Source organism: Onychostoma macrolepis, chromosome 24, assembly GCF_012432095.1.
Source record: "Onychostoma macrolepis isolate SWU-2019 chromosome 24, ASM1243209v1, whole genome shotgun sequence".
Classification (NCBI taxonomy): domain Eukaryota; kingdom Metazoa; phylum Chordata; class Actinopteri; order Cypriniformes; family Cyprinidae; genus Onychostoma; species Onychostoma macrolepis.
Genome location: NC_081178.1, coordinates 4,575,516 through 4,589,702, shown reverse-complemented (window position 1 = coordinate 4,589,702; position 14,187 = coordinate 4,575,516). Strand labels below are relative to the sequence as shown.

At 35.9% G+C, this 14,187-nt stretch overlaps 2 protein-coding genes across 3 annotated transcripts; one reads left to right on the top strand and one right to left on the bottom strand.

Annotated features, from left to right (window-relative positions):
- Positions 1-293: 293 nt before the first annotated feature.
- Positions 294-7,668, bottom strand: naglu (N-acetylglucosaminidase, alpha). Its single transcript, XM_058764930.1, has 7 exons — positions 7,136-7,668; positions 5,417-5,564; positions 5,152-5,298; positions 4,497-4,582; positions 4,004-4,260; positions 3,033-3,760; positions 294-1,715 (listed from the first exon to the last, which is right to left on the bottom strand). Exons 1-7 carry the CDS (start codon positions 7,546-7,548, stop codon positions 1,236-1,238), a joined length of 2,259 nt encoding a protein of 752 aa, XP_058620913.1. The 5' UTR covers positions 7,549-7,668; the 3' UTR covers positions 294-1,235.
- Positions 7,669-8,254: 586 nt separating this feature from the next.
- pus3 (pseudouridylate synthase 3) lies at positions 8,255-14,158 on the top strand. Of its 2 annotated transcripts, none has more exons than XM_058764959.1 (7): positions 8,255-8,382; positions 8,712-9,150; positions 10,116-10,387; positions 10,653-10,836; positions 13,190-13,299; positions 13,468-13,646; positions 13,788-14,158. In XM_058764959.1, the coding sequence occupies exons 2-7, from the start codon at positions 8,731-8,733 to the stop codon at positions 14,057-14,059; spliced, it is 1,437 nt and encodes a 478-aa protein (XP_058620942.1). In that variant the 5' UTR covers positions 8,255-8,382; positions 8,712-8,730; the 3' UTR covers positions 14,060-14,158. The 2 variants fall into 2 exon arrangements, with proteins under 2 accessions (XP_058620942.1, XP_058620941.1); XM_058764958.1 differs by having other exon boundaries at positions 8,275-8,382; positions 8,729-9,150.
- Positions 14,159-14,187: the final 29 nt, after the last annotated feature.

Here is a 14,187-nt window from a genome sequence, read left to right as displayed (position 1 = left end):
AAAAACGTAAGACTACATAACTGCATAATATTGTATAGTAAGTTTTTCTGTACCAGATATAATGAAATGTATGCTTTTATCAGCATAAAAATGTTATTCCTGAAATTAACCCACTTTTCAGATTAAGTTCTAATGGGGATAATTATTTAGAAATCCATAGAAATCTTTTCACACAATTTCTCCTTAACAGGGCTGGAGTTATTTATGCAATTCATTCTTCAAATCTTGATGAAGGCTACATAAATGCTGTAAATATATAATGGGAAGGCCTTTGACTGAATACTAAACAAGAATGAAAAGTACAGCTTTTATTTGACAAAAATACAAAAATAACTTTCAATTTCAGCAACTTCTGTTTTACAAGGTCTTAATGACTCTCATCTTGTCTGTGCTGGTTAACTAAAATAACTAACAAGAAACTGTAGACTGAAAATCTGACTAAAAGTCCATAAGCTCTAAAAACATTTAAACTACTCAATCTTAGTACCATAATAAACTTTCAATGATTCACAGGATCATTTCAAAGATATTTTTGCATTCAGTTTGTGAATACAAAAACACAAAAAACAATGTTCTGCAACTTTTGCAGCAGTGTTTTGTCTGGCAGGTCTAGACTGGGGCAATGACCCAGTTTCTTGTAATATTACAAAACAGAAAAGTTACAACAATGTCTTCGTGCTGCATCTATAAGACATTTTTACCCCATTTCACACAATTTAGGTGTGGAAAAAATAGATTAAGTATATACAGTATAACTGACATACATAAAAACCTGGAACATCAGCAGAAACCTGAAAAAAAAAAAAATGCAGATAGAACTTGGCAAACTCATTGCAAGACCATTAATAATAACAATACTCAAGGGGGCGATAAAATTAACAAATTTTCTCAGCAAGATTTTCCACAAGTGTTTTCCTGAAATTGCTAATGCCTGCTATCGCACCCCTTACTGACAATGTAAAGTGTCCTTACATTTATTGAGCTTGCTAGATTGCATACTTGCATTTATTTACTTGTTGAAGGCTTCAATACTTAAAACACTTTGCTTTTCGCAAAAACACATTCGTAATGCAGTAAACCTCAGTATCTGATATATAAACCATTTAGAAGTTTCTACAAGTAGTCTCCCGTGATAGTTTGGCCATTATTTTAAAAGAAAAGTGAGGAGATAAATAAAACGCAAGCTGTTTTTTTGACCATTGTCGGCCACCGTATTAAACAATTTATGGTTCCCTTCATTTTAGCCTTTTCAGGGCATATGGGTAGTATTTGAGGAAGATCCGTCGTGCAATCTCATATGTGTCCCCTAGTGGCTTGGAGGGATATTTCCTCTGGTTGTAGACAAACCCTTTCTCAACCTGGAACACGGCCTGGTTGAAGACGTCTTGTTTGAAGGGTCTTCCTCTGTCCAGACACTCCACTAGTGTATTAACAAACAAGCCCCAGCGCTGTAAATAATAGTCTTCCACTAGACCACCCCACTCCTTGCTGGCGTAGTCCAAGATTTCCCCATCGGGTCCCCAAAGGGTGATCTGATTTCGTGCGTTGATATCATACAGCTGTGCCTCGTGCTCATCCACACCCTGAGACTGAGCCTGCTCAAGCCAGACTCCCAAAAGGAAGTGTTCGTTGCTGGAAAGGAGGCGGTCCAGTTCAGGTAAGACATCGTAGACAAGCACGCCACCAGCAGTTAGAAGGTCGGGAAGCTTTTGAGCCTGAGAGTCATACAAATAAAAGAACATTTCAAAGTTGTAATTTTGTAAAAGATAAAGGTGCAGTCACATTTACCGTTGTTTGAGGAATGTTAATGGGCGAAATCCAATCATTGCAATAGGAATCAATGAATTAGGGAATTTTGCATGAGGGCAAAAGATTTAACCAAGCATATTTCGGAATGGGTTCAAGTTGGTCACATGAAGTTGGGGTGTTAACCAACTAAACGCTGTTTGGTGTGAAAGTGACTTCTTTGGGAGCTGTGCTTTATGCATTGCTACATTATTGACAATAGACAATGGACATTGATTCGCATGAATATGAAAGCTACTTGAACTTGGATACAAACAACTGTGAGTATGTAGTGTAATCGTGCATTTAAAGCCACAATTAAATGGCTCGCAATTGAAAGAGTCTTCATGTGACGCACATAGACACAAGCGTCAATCAATAAAACCAAATTAATAATAAAATTACCAACATATTGATAAAATGCTGAGTGAGTTTTCTATCATGCACACTGTACATGTTTGTGACACAGGATGAACACAAATCCAGGGTTCGATAGAATCAAGCGATTCTAGACCAATGCCGTGAGGGTCGTGTTTACAAGTATCTTCGTAAACACAGTAATTTAGGTCTTATGTGAAAGCAAACAGAAACAGAAAAAAAAGAAAGAAAACGCATGTGTAACAGTATATTGGATCCGGGCAGCTCTTAAAGTGACAGCAGTCTAATATTCCTGTTGTCTGTCATTCATATTAATCAAACAACAAAAGAGATCGAATCTCTCACTCCTCTTGACTAAATAATCACTTTTGTAACTTTAATAAGAATATATATTTAATTTACACAGAGAAGAATATGCAGTGTTTTTATACATTTGATTACTTTATACAATGTGTGTAGCATTTCTAATTTTTTTGTTCTAAATTTTTTGTCCTATTGTTTGTAATTCGTTTCTTATTCTTATTTAATCGCTGACTTGTCTTCAGTGAGTTTTTCTTTTTTAATTTAGGCTAATATAATTTTTTTTGTGATATTGACAAGAATTATGAAATTTCATATCATAAAGACCTTATCTGAAGCAAAAATATCTATATCGTGATATGTATCGTTCATTACCGTGCAATTAAATTAGTCTACTCATATTGTGATATAAGATTTTGGTCTTATCGCCCACCCCTACCCTGAATGCAATGCAAGTTGCTTTGAATAAAACCATCTGCCAAAAGCATAAAATTGTTAAAAAAAAAAAAAATACTAGTACTGGTTCACTAGTTCATTACATCAAACATAAACGTTAAGTTTGGGTTTACCTGGAAAGCATTCCGTATTTCCTTGTAGAACTCAGTTGTAAGAAGCTGAAGTGCTTGACGCGTCACATCCACAAGATCATACCGGAAGGTTTCCAGAGTCGCTAACCCTGGCGCGGCTTCGAACAGAAGCTTCCACGCCTTGTAGAAGTCAGCCGGTTCATACCAAATGTCCGTTTGCATATGCAGGGACGGCCGATGTACCAACGGACTCCGGTTGTGGTTCTTGTATTGAGGAAGAGTGCAGTTGTACACACTATGAAACAAGAGCTGCCAGGCCGCCGTCAGATTCTCATCCATACTACCATAGCGCCGCAAGGCGTACAGCGACACCCACTTGGAAAGGTTGACGGGTTCTTTGCGCCAGGCCAGTTCGCTCATAAGTTCATAAATGACTGGATTCTGTTCGATGCCTTCAGGGGTCAAACCCAATCCCACTAGAGTTGAATTCGGAAAGCGGATGGCATCGAAGGGGCCGGAATTTATGCTCTCCACCGTTCCAAACAGACCACTGTTCCCTCCAAAGTTGTGCAGCATGCACCAGATAAATGGCTGTCCGTAGAAGGAGTTTGTGGAAGAGTAGACAGGCATGGATTCAGCAAAGAGATCCAGGACAATCATGCGCCCCAGGGGGACTCCGTGTAACAGGGCCTTGACCTGGTCTGGTTTCCAGAACGAAGGGTCACTAATAAATAACCAGCCTTGCATCAGCCAAATTGCTTGAGGGTCCACTGCCAGAGAGAGAGTAAAAGGAGAAAATGAGAGACCACAACGCATCTGTGTGAGCAGTTGTGAGGGCACCATGCCTCATCCCATCACGGGGTTGGGAACCCCAACTGTGCCCCAGAAAATAAGCGGGTCAGTTGTAGAGCAAATGCAATTCCCCAAAAACATGAGCAACTTCAACATCTAGGACAATATCACATGAGTTATTTCCAGCACCAAGCAAAAAGGAGTAACAATGGCATAGCTACCTGAAGTCATAGTATTGAAAATGGCACGGCTGATAGACGCCAGGTAAGTGGGGTCCGAAGAGGCTGGGGCCATTTCATTAAAGGTGTCTGTGTTGTAAATGTGGTCTGTTCCAAACTCCTTAATGACCTGGGTCAAAAAGAGCGCTCCTATTCGCTGGAAGAGCGGGTCACGTGGGTCAAGCACATAGGCGCAGGAGTAGGTGCAGTTAAAATGGCTCCAGGGGTTCAGCTTGGTCACATTTGCTTGGGGAAACAACCTAAAAGGCATTGCTAAATGTGATTATTCCTGTCTTCACTCTCAAATATCTGCTAAAGAGAAGGAAATAGAAATTATGTGTTCTTTGCAAATTTTTATTGCACTGGCCATTTAAATACCTAAAATAATAAGGAAATTTAAAAGCCATAAAAATGTACTTGATAACCAACACCACTTTTCATGATTAAAATCTACAGCTATGTTAAATGAAAGAAAGACACATTTGAGGAATATTACCTGGTAATACCTTCAGGTACAATTCCTGAAAAAGCAGGCAATACAGGTATCATCCCAAAAGATCTCATGCGGTCCAGGATTTTAAACTGGAGGAATAAATGGCACAATTTTTAAATTATTTTTAATAAGAAAATTTAAATGCATGAGATTTTTATGTTTTCTGGTAATAGCATTTCTGCTTTCATAATGCTAGGGCATTGTGGGTGGTTGGAATTTGTTACTATGCAGCTGTTAGCACCTTGAATCATACAAAAAATTAGGATTGTGTGATTAAGTCTCTGTGATGTCCTCTAGACGTGGCTCAGATATTTTAGATTCCGGTCTAAAGACTCATGTCTCTCCCTTAATGAAGGGCTATGAAATTTTATTTTTTTGCCGGTTTTATCACTCGCCAGGTGAAAATCCTCTATGATTACTTTGGGCTAGGAAGTTTTAATAATAGTCCAGTTATGACCCATTTTTAGATATACTTTTTTCTTTACATATTACTTTTGTATAATGTTTGTTTTATATGTTAGAAGAAATTTATGCGATGTATGTTCAAGATTGTGATTAAAAAATTAAATAATAAAAATATATGTAATAAAAAAATTGGAAAAAATATGACCACTTTTAAAAAAAAAATTTTTTCAGGAATTTTATCTTATCAAAAGACCTGCAAGTAGAGCTGTTTGACATGCCAAGACTGAGGAAGAGGTCCTCCCCACTGAAACAGGTTTCCCATGCGATTCCACGCTAAGAAAGCTGGACCTGTGAAGAAGTAATCCAGCTCGGTCTGATTCAGACCGAGAGACAGATAAACCTACGGTACAACAGGGAGAAAACAGACAAACATAAAGCACCACATACACTTGAAAATATACATTTATAAAGACAGAAAGTTCACAAGTGATCAGCCATTTTTAAAGAAATCCTCTCACCTCCTGCCATAGCACCTCCTGTCCAGTGAACGCCAGAGGAAGATTTATGCCATTCAGTGCCATCCAATCAATCTCCCTTTGCCATCTGGGCCAATCCCACCACACGGAGGAGTAACTCTGGGTACACACGTTCTGATAGTACCTGAACCTAGAGTTACACAAACACTAAATGAAATGAATTTGCTGCAGTAGGTCCTCCACACATTAACCGCCACATCTCCAACTTGTATTTACGTATCTGGCAATTAATACTATTCTCTGTTATTGGAGATGTAATGAACATGACCTCCTTCATAACGTCATGTTCACATTGTGTGGAATTCACTGTCCGCCGGCGTCCCTGAGAGTGACATAGTACAGGCCAGCTCATGCAGAACTAACAAGACAAACACGCAACCAGACAACAAAGAAAAGTCCAGCTACTACAAAACATCCACATGAACAACAGCGGTGAGAAGTATCAACAATGCTGCCTTTTTATATTGTCTTACAAATCACACTGTCATGATTGGAGCTACCTGCAGAAACATACAAATTACCACATGAACAAGGAAAAGGCACGGCTATTAAAGTGTGCATTAGTCAGGTTAAAATGATGATTATAGTTGCTCAAATCTGAACAAAATCCATTAAATAGTCCAAATAAAGAGTTTGATATCTGTGCTACAACAGACATTTAATGTCAGCCCTTTTGCAATTATTTTAGGGAATAAACTGTAGCCTACATAAAATATGGATTTTTCAATACCTGATTATTTCTCAAATTAAATTAAAACATTGTACAAAATATTTCAAATGAAAACATTTTACACAAAATGTATAAAAAACAAAGGAAAAAGAAAATATGTATGTGACAAAACTGAGAGGAATACAGAGGAATATGTTAATCGATATGATAATATCTAAATCGCCAAATATCACTATTATCTCATTTTTATTTTAGTTCGATTATGGAAAGTAGCAAGAAAAGAGGAGAAAATTTAACAACACGAAAGTCTAGTTTAACAGCTGGAACTGGTATGAGTTTCAGCCCCTAGGAGTAAGAAATGTGCAATATCTATGAAAAAAAAAATTTAATAAAATTAATGCATATAATAAATGTGACAAAAAATTATAAATATATAATTGCTAAGACTACATCATAGGACCTTTTTGGTACTCACAATACAATCACATCACAATAATCCCTGCTGACAATGTTTTTGCAACATTGCAAGAAATATTAGATGAACATCCAAATAAAGAATTTCAGAAGACAAAACGCTCCATGAATGATAATGTTTTTAACAGTTTTAGAACATCAGATAACTCTGAACAAACGTTGTATTAATGTTACTGGAAGAACATTTGTTCATAACTTTGTGAGAACCTTGCCAGAACGTTCCCTTTTATCTGAAATCACCTCTGTTGTATCATTTACTTGTGATGTCATTTAGTTGTGATACTCTTTGTTTCATTTATGGGTTAGTGACAAAAGAATAATAATAATAATAATAACAACAACATAAAAAATACATAAAACGCTAAAAAAATAAATCACTTTTGTTTTATGTGTTTTGAAACTTTAAAATATTTACATGAAGCTTTCAAGAATTAAAAATCTATAAGTTTTACTTGTGATTTATTGACTCAAATCACTGAAAATGTCCATCAGTATCAATGAATAAAAAGTGTTTTGTTGAATCATTAGACTTATGTTTTATTTAAATTGTTATTTACCTGTGCGGGGTGTTGATGCGCAGGACGCCGGTGAGAGGAGGCAGGGGTCGGGGGATATTTAACTGATCTCCAGACCAGGACACATGACAGTTGCAGAAGTATTTGAGATAGTTGTATATACCGGTGGCCACCGCGACCCCCGTGCTGCCCACCGCTAGGATCTTGTTGTTCTTCGCGGATCGCAGTTCACACACGTCTAAAGTGTCATTAGACAGAGTCCTGTTCACTGACACGATAAAATCCCGAGATCTGTTTCCCAGCAGTCTCCGGAGCAGATCCACCACAGCTCTGGACTGGGTTTTATCGCTGGCTTTCGCTCTCAGATGCGCGAGAGTCTGAAAGTCGCTGCAGACCGACCGCAACAATGTAACAAATAAAAGCGCGAGCAGCGCGCTGCGGATACAGTGTATCATTTTGACTTCTGTGACGTCAGCGGCATCTGTGCTGCAGATGTAGAGTTAAAATTTCAACTTTTCTACTATTGATTTCCTTCGCGTGAGCAGGAAGCAATGTGTGTCAATGCAAAAGCAGGCGACCAATCACGAGACTGTGTGAAAGGCCTCTGAGGAGCTTTAGCCAATAAAAACTCAAGATTGAAAGAAAAGGGGGAAACTCGGTTGTATTCATCACATGATCCTTTTCTATTCGATGTGTGCTCCCTATAATGACATAAACAACTCCTACAGTTTTTACTGGGCTGTTTTGCAGCATAAACATTAAATGTACTGTTTACCATGAAGAAAATTATGAGGAAATGGAAAACTGTCATCAAAGAGAGGACTATTATAATTTCACTTTCCAGTTCAAGTGGGTTGTATAATGCACATTTATTATTACAATAAATCAAACATCCTTACAGAAAATAGTAAGAAAGCCAAAAAGAAAGGGAACCAAACTCTGACTGGTACATATTAAAATAAAAGCAAAATATTATACATTATTAATGATAAATTACTATTAATTATTATTTAATAAATTGAGAACTCAACTACAGCAAATGTACAATAATTTAATTTAATTAATTTTAGCATTACCATTTATGCATTTTATTTTATTGAGGAAGATACAACAATAAAAAAAAAGCATATCACATTTAGTGGAATAAATCAGTGCTACAAGTCAACGTAAATATGTAAGGACTTTTAGTTTGACGGGTGGCTTTACGGAAGCCAATGCATCGTGCTCCGTTTAAAAGTTACTGTTCAGAATTTATAATTTCGCTATTTTAATGACGCTTCGGAAAGGATGTGAGTATAGTTAAATGGAAATATGTTTGTGGTTTTTCATAAAACTATGTTTTATGAAATTATTTGGAAAACCAGAATGTTGATAGGAAACAAACACGTGGACATTTGCACAATAAACGCCTCTACACTTGTTTTAGAACTACATACATGTACCTTAATAAATAATGTCATTATTCACTGAAGATATGTGAAGCCCACTGTGAATTATTGCTTAAATATTTGTTTATTGTTAACATAAACAAAAACTGCATTGATGTACAGTACATGCACACATGTATAGGTGATAATGCGAAGCTGTTATATGGCCCTCTCTATTATTTGTTTCACAGATCTGTGTTTGTTGTAGCCATGTCAGAAGAAGTTCTGCTGGCTCGTGTGAAGGCTTTGGAAGAGGAGGTGGAGAGACTGAAAGCCCAGCTGAAAGTAGAGAGAGATGGAGCTAAGAGAGAGGAGAGGACTGAAACATCAGCCAGTCTCCAAACAGAGAGCTTAAAACGCCAGGAAGGTGAGGAGAACAGATCCAAACAGAAGAAACGAGGAGCAGAGAGGCCCTTTGACTTCTCTGTCCATCCTCGCAGGCATGTGGCACTGCGGCTGGCGTATCTTGGCTGGCAATATCAGGGCTTCGCTGTCCAGGAAAACACAGACAACACCGTTGAAGCCAGGCTTTTTGAGGCACTGCTGAAGACTAAACTGATCCAGGACAGACAGACCTCCAACTATCATCGCTGCGGCCGCACAGATAAAGGAGTCAGTGCTTTCTCCCAGGTACTGCAATCTGCATTTAATGAGTTTTGTTTTATGTTATTGATCATGTTTTCATATTTTACAGGGTTCCTACCAATTAACCAATCATCTTTATTTATACAGCTGATACAGTATAAATTATTCTTTTGCGTCGGTTAACTAATATTTAGAATCAGTTTTTAATTACTTAATTTTGAGACAATAATAATTGTTAAACTAACAACTAAAATTGAATATTTTATTACTAATAACAACAATAAAAATAAGAATAACATTTAGTAATTAATAATAATTATTTATGCCAATACATTTATGCTTTTATCTGAATAATCATACATTTGTTTTCATATTTTGTAAAGTCATGGACACTTTTTTTTCTCCATGTTATATCCAGCTAATTTATATTTCTGTAAATTGTGTCTAATAACTGATTAAATTTATAAAATTTTGACATCATGAATAATCATTAGATTATAACAACTAAATGCATAGCATGAATTGTTAATACTTTAGTTGTAGTAATAATAGTAATTATTAAAATATTCACAATTCATGTTATACTTTTTAATACTTTAACTAATGATTATTTATTAATAATAATATTTTATTTATGGACATATATTTATGAAAATAAATGTATGACTAAATAACTTTTTGTAATGTGAATAACATTTATTTTAATATTTTGTAAAGTCAATGATTCCTGATATTCACTTTTTGCTCCAGGTTATATTCATCCAATCTATATTTCTGTCAGTGTCTGATAACTTTTTTTACTATAAAAACATTTTTTTTTTTAAATTTTGACACAATAATAAATCATTAGATTATAACTAAAAGTATTGTGAATATTTTACTACTACTTGTAGTAATAATAATAATTATTATAATTATAATTAATGCCATTACATTTAATCTGAATAGTCACACATTTATTTTCATATTTCTTAAAGTCATGGATTCCTGATATTTACTCTCTTCTCCAGGTCATATCCATTGATCTGCGCTCAACTCAGTATGGAGGAGGTTTAGGTGTGACTGTCCCAGCTGGAGTGGAGGTCAAAGGCAAGGCGTCTGCAGAAGAATTACCCTACGTGAAGATATTAAACAGAGTCCTGCCACAGGACATTAGGATCCTGCAGTGGGCTCCTGTAGAAACCGGCTTCAGCGCGCGCTTCGACTGCCAGTCCAGAACATACAGATACTACTTCCCTCGTGGAGACTTAGACGTGGATCTCATGGCAGAGGCTGCTAAACGGTCAGTAGATCACAACATTAACACTATAACCACACATACTCTGAGTCTGCTTAAAGAATTTTATGCACAGTCACTCAAAAAGTATTTGAACATTTAATTATAAAAGATCAAATTACCTCTGAATTGTAAAACAAAATCCTCTACGTCTTTATTCTGGGTTGTTCTAGCTGCTGTTAATTTATTCACATTGTTTTATGGCGCTTGTACACAACAGTTTTTTTATTTCAGAAGTTGAGTGGATAATTATGTTCCTCTGGTGACGCAGGTATGAGGGAACTCATGACTTCAGGAACATCTGTAAGATGGATGTAGGTAATGGAGTCTTGCAGTTTCAAAGGACCATCTTGTCTGCCACCATCCAGCCAGCCCAACTTAACCCCACCTGCCCTAATGACCCACACCAACTCTATGTCTTCCAGGTCAAAGGTCTTGCTTTCCTCTATCACCAGGTGAGGAGCTCATCTCAATCAGGAGGCCTTCAGAGCTAAAGCTGTGGTTCTCAACCAGGCGTTCTTAGAATACTTTCAAGAATTTCAAGGACTTTTAGAATACTTTTCAATACTTTAATGAATGAATTAGACAAAACAAGCTCAAAAACAACAAAAAAAATCAAGATATTTCTTATTTAAATTTTTTGTTATCTTTAAAGAACCAGAAATTTCCACAGTCTTGGGTTCTAGACCTGGAAACGGTGTTTAAATATTTAAACTATAAACAGTAATTAAAGGGATAGTTCACCCAAAAATGTCGTTCCAAACCTGTAAGATCTTCTTTCATCTTCGGAACACAAATTAAGATATTTTTAATAAAATCCAAAAGCTTTCTGGCCCCTGCATAGACAGCAATGCAACTGACACGTTCAAGGCAAGGTAGTAAGGACATTTTTAAAATAGTCCATGTGACATCAGTGGTTCAATTGTAATTTTATGAAGCTACAAGAATACACCGTCCACCGCCATTCACGAGAGTACCACGACGCTTGTGTGTGCATTCCTCTGCACGTAAACACGCATGTGTGTTCTACGCAGTGTTGGGAAGGTTACTTTGGAAATGTAACGGGTTACAGATTACAAGTTACCCTATTTAAAATGTAATAAATAGTGTGACTATTTCAATTACTTTATTAAACTAATGTAACTGATGACATTTGATCACTTTTCTAAATTTCTAATGAATATTTTCAACACTCATTACTGTCAGACTTTCAAAATCCTTCATCACTTGAATTAAGATTATAATAATTTAATTTTAAAGCACAGCCATCACAAAATCAGACTTTTGCCCCTCTTTTTTACTTTGAGACTGTTCTGAAGTTAAATACTGATTTAAAATCATTAAATAAATCATAAAATAGTTTAACAGCTATGATGCTGTTTGTGAAATCAAATCTTTGCATAGCTATGACAGGAAACACTGGCATCTAACAATGCCTTGGAAAAAATAAAAAATAAAGCATATACATGAACCCAAATGTGACCCTGGACCACAAAACCAGTCTTAAGTTGCACAGGTATATTTGTAGCAATAGCCAATAATACATTGTATGGGTGAAAATGATAGATTTTTTTTATCGATCGATGTGCTATCTCGTGAATGGTGGCAGACAATGATGCGGAGGAGAAGAATTGTTGAATAAATTATTTTTGTTTTCTTTGCACACAAAATGTATTCTTGTAACTTCATAAAATTATGGTCGAACCGCTGATGTCACATGGACTATTTTAAAGATGTCCTTACTATGTTTCTGGGCCTTGAAGGCGTCAGATCTGTTGCTGTCTATGCAGAGTCAGAAAGCTTTTGGACTTCATCAAAAAATATCTTAAATTGTGTTCCGAAGTTGAACGAAGGTCTTACGGGTTTGGAATGAAATGAGGGTAATTAATGACACAATTTTTGGGTGAACTATCCCTTTAAGTATGACTAAGATACTATTATAGTTTTTGTTAATAGTTTAATTTAGTTTTATTATATATATATATATATATATTACACACACACAATTAATGTTTTAGTAATTTTGTTTTGTTCATGTCATTCTTTTTACAATAAAGATTAATTTGTTAATATTAGATAATGCATTAGCTAACATGAACTAATATTGAGCGATAGATTTTTACAGCATTAATTAATCTTTGTTAAGGTTAGTAAAAATTAAATTGTTAGTTCATGTGCATTTACTAATGTTAACATACAATTCTGAATTTTAATGTATTACTAAATGTTGAAACTAATATGAACTAAAATTAATAAATGCTCAAAGTATTTTCTATGGTTAGTTCGTGTTAACTAATATAGTTAACTAATGATAATAAATGAAACCTTGCTGTGTTATTGGTTTTGTTTTTTAATGTCTGTATAGTTTATTAGTTTTTATTTCAGCTTTAGTTATTTAAGTAAAACGAAATGTTTCCTTCGCAGCTAGAATTTAAAAAATATTTAATTTGAGTTAACATTTAAGAAAAACTTTTTCTCATGGTTTTAGTTTTAGTTAACCATAATAACACTGCCTGGAAAAGTCAAGTAAATTAATAAAATATTAAAACCTGACGAGCATTCAGCTCTTAAACATGTTTAAGAAATTGAATTATTTTAATTCTAATTGTTAATTTTTTAACAGAAAGTAGGCATAACCATAGATTAAAATATGTTTTCAAATATTGTGTACAGTGGAGAACATTGGGGTCAAAAAGTTGATATTTATAAATCCATTGAAACCCATTTAAAAAATATTACACTGTGCATTGTTTAGCAGTAGTAGCTAGTATTCTATTCTGAACATAACCAATAACTTTGCTTTTCCAGGTTCGCTGCATGATGGCTTTACTTCTGCTTATTGGACAGAAACTCGAAGCTCCAGAAATCATTGATCAGCTGCTGGATGTGGAGAAAAACCCAAGGAAACCTCAATACAGGTGAATTGTATTTCAGTATTTCCATAGCTATTTCTGGATTCCATGTAATGTTGCATATTGCTTAGACCAGCAAGAACTTGATCTTTCACAGTACTAAAATTTCAGATCTATAGAAACTTTCATTTTCCTGACTAAAGTAGTGACTTAATTATATTGTCTGTTTTATAGTATGGCGGTGGATTACCCTTTGGTGTTGTATGACTGCCACTTTGAGGGTGTGAATTGGAGGAATGAAACGGAGGAGGAGAACCACGTCCTGAACTCTCTGCACCAGCACTGGGTTCAGAACGCAGTGAAAACCCAAGTTCTTCTCGGCATGATCCAAGGCCTTCAGAAAACAACCACAGGTGTGCATCCATACTGAAACTACGACTCAAAAACGATTGACTTATATGTCCGGAATGAACTATAGACCTACTGCATGATGTTTATCTAAAACATAGCATGTAAAAACCATTGTAAAACAGTTTTTGTTTCTGTTTTCTTAGAGATGACATCTCTGCAGTGCTGGCTCATGGAGGGCTCCAGGCAGAGGAAGTACCAGCCTCTTCTGGACCGGCCGCGCTGTGAGAGTTTGGAGTCCAGGATCCAGCACTTTGTGAAGAGAGGAAGACTGGAGCAAGAAGAAGGAGAGTACGGGGAGGAGATGACCGTTTTCAGGGGGAAAAGATCAAAACATTCCCATCTGATAACAACAAACCAAATCCAGGAGCAAAACCATGGAGCAAAAACCCAGCATTGCCCATTACAAAACCTGTAAACATACTGTTATGAACCCGTATGTTTTCTGCTTTGACTTTTAATGTGTGTGCAAAATAACATGAAGGCAGAACCATTTTCGGTTCTCTTAGCAGCACAATTACAAATTTTCTGTTTTGTGTCTTTATA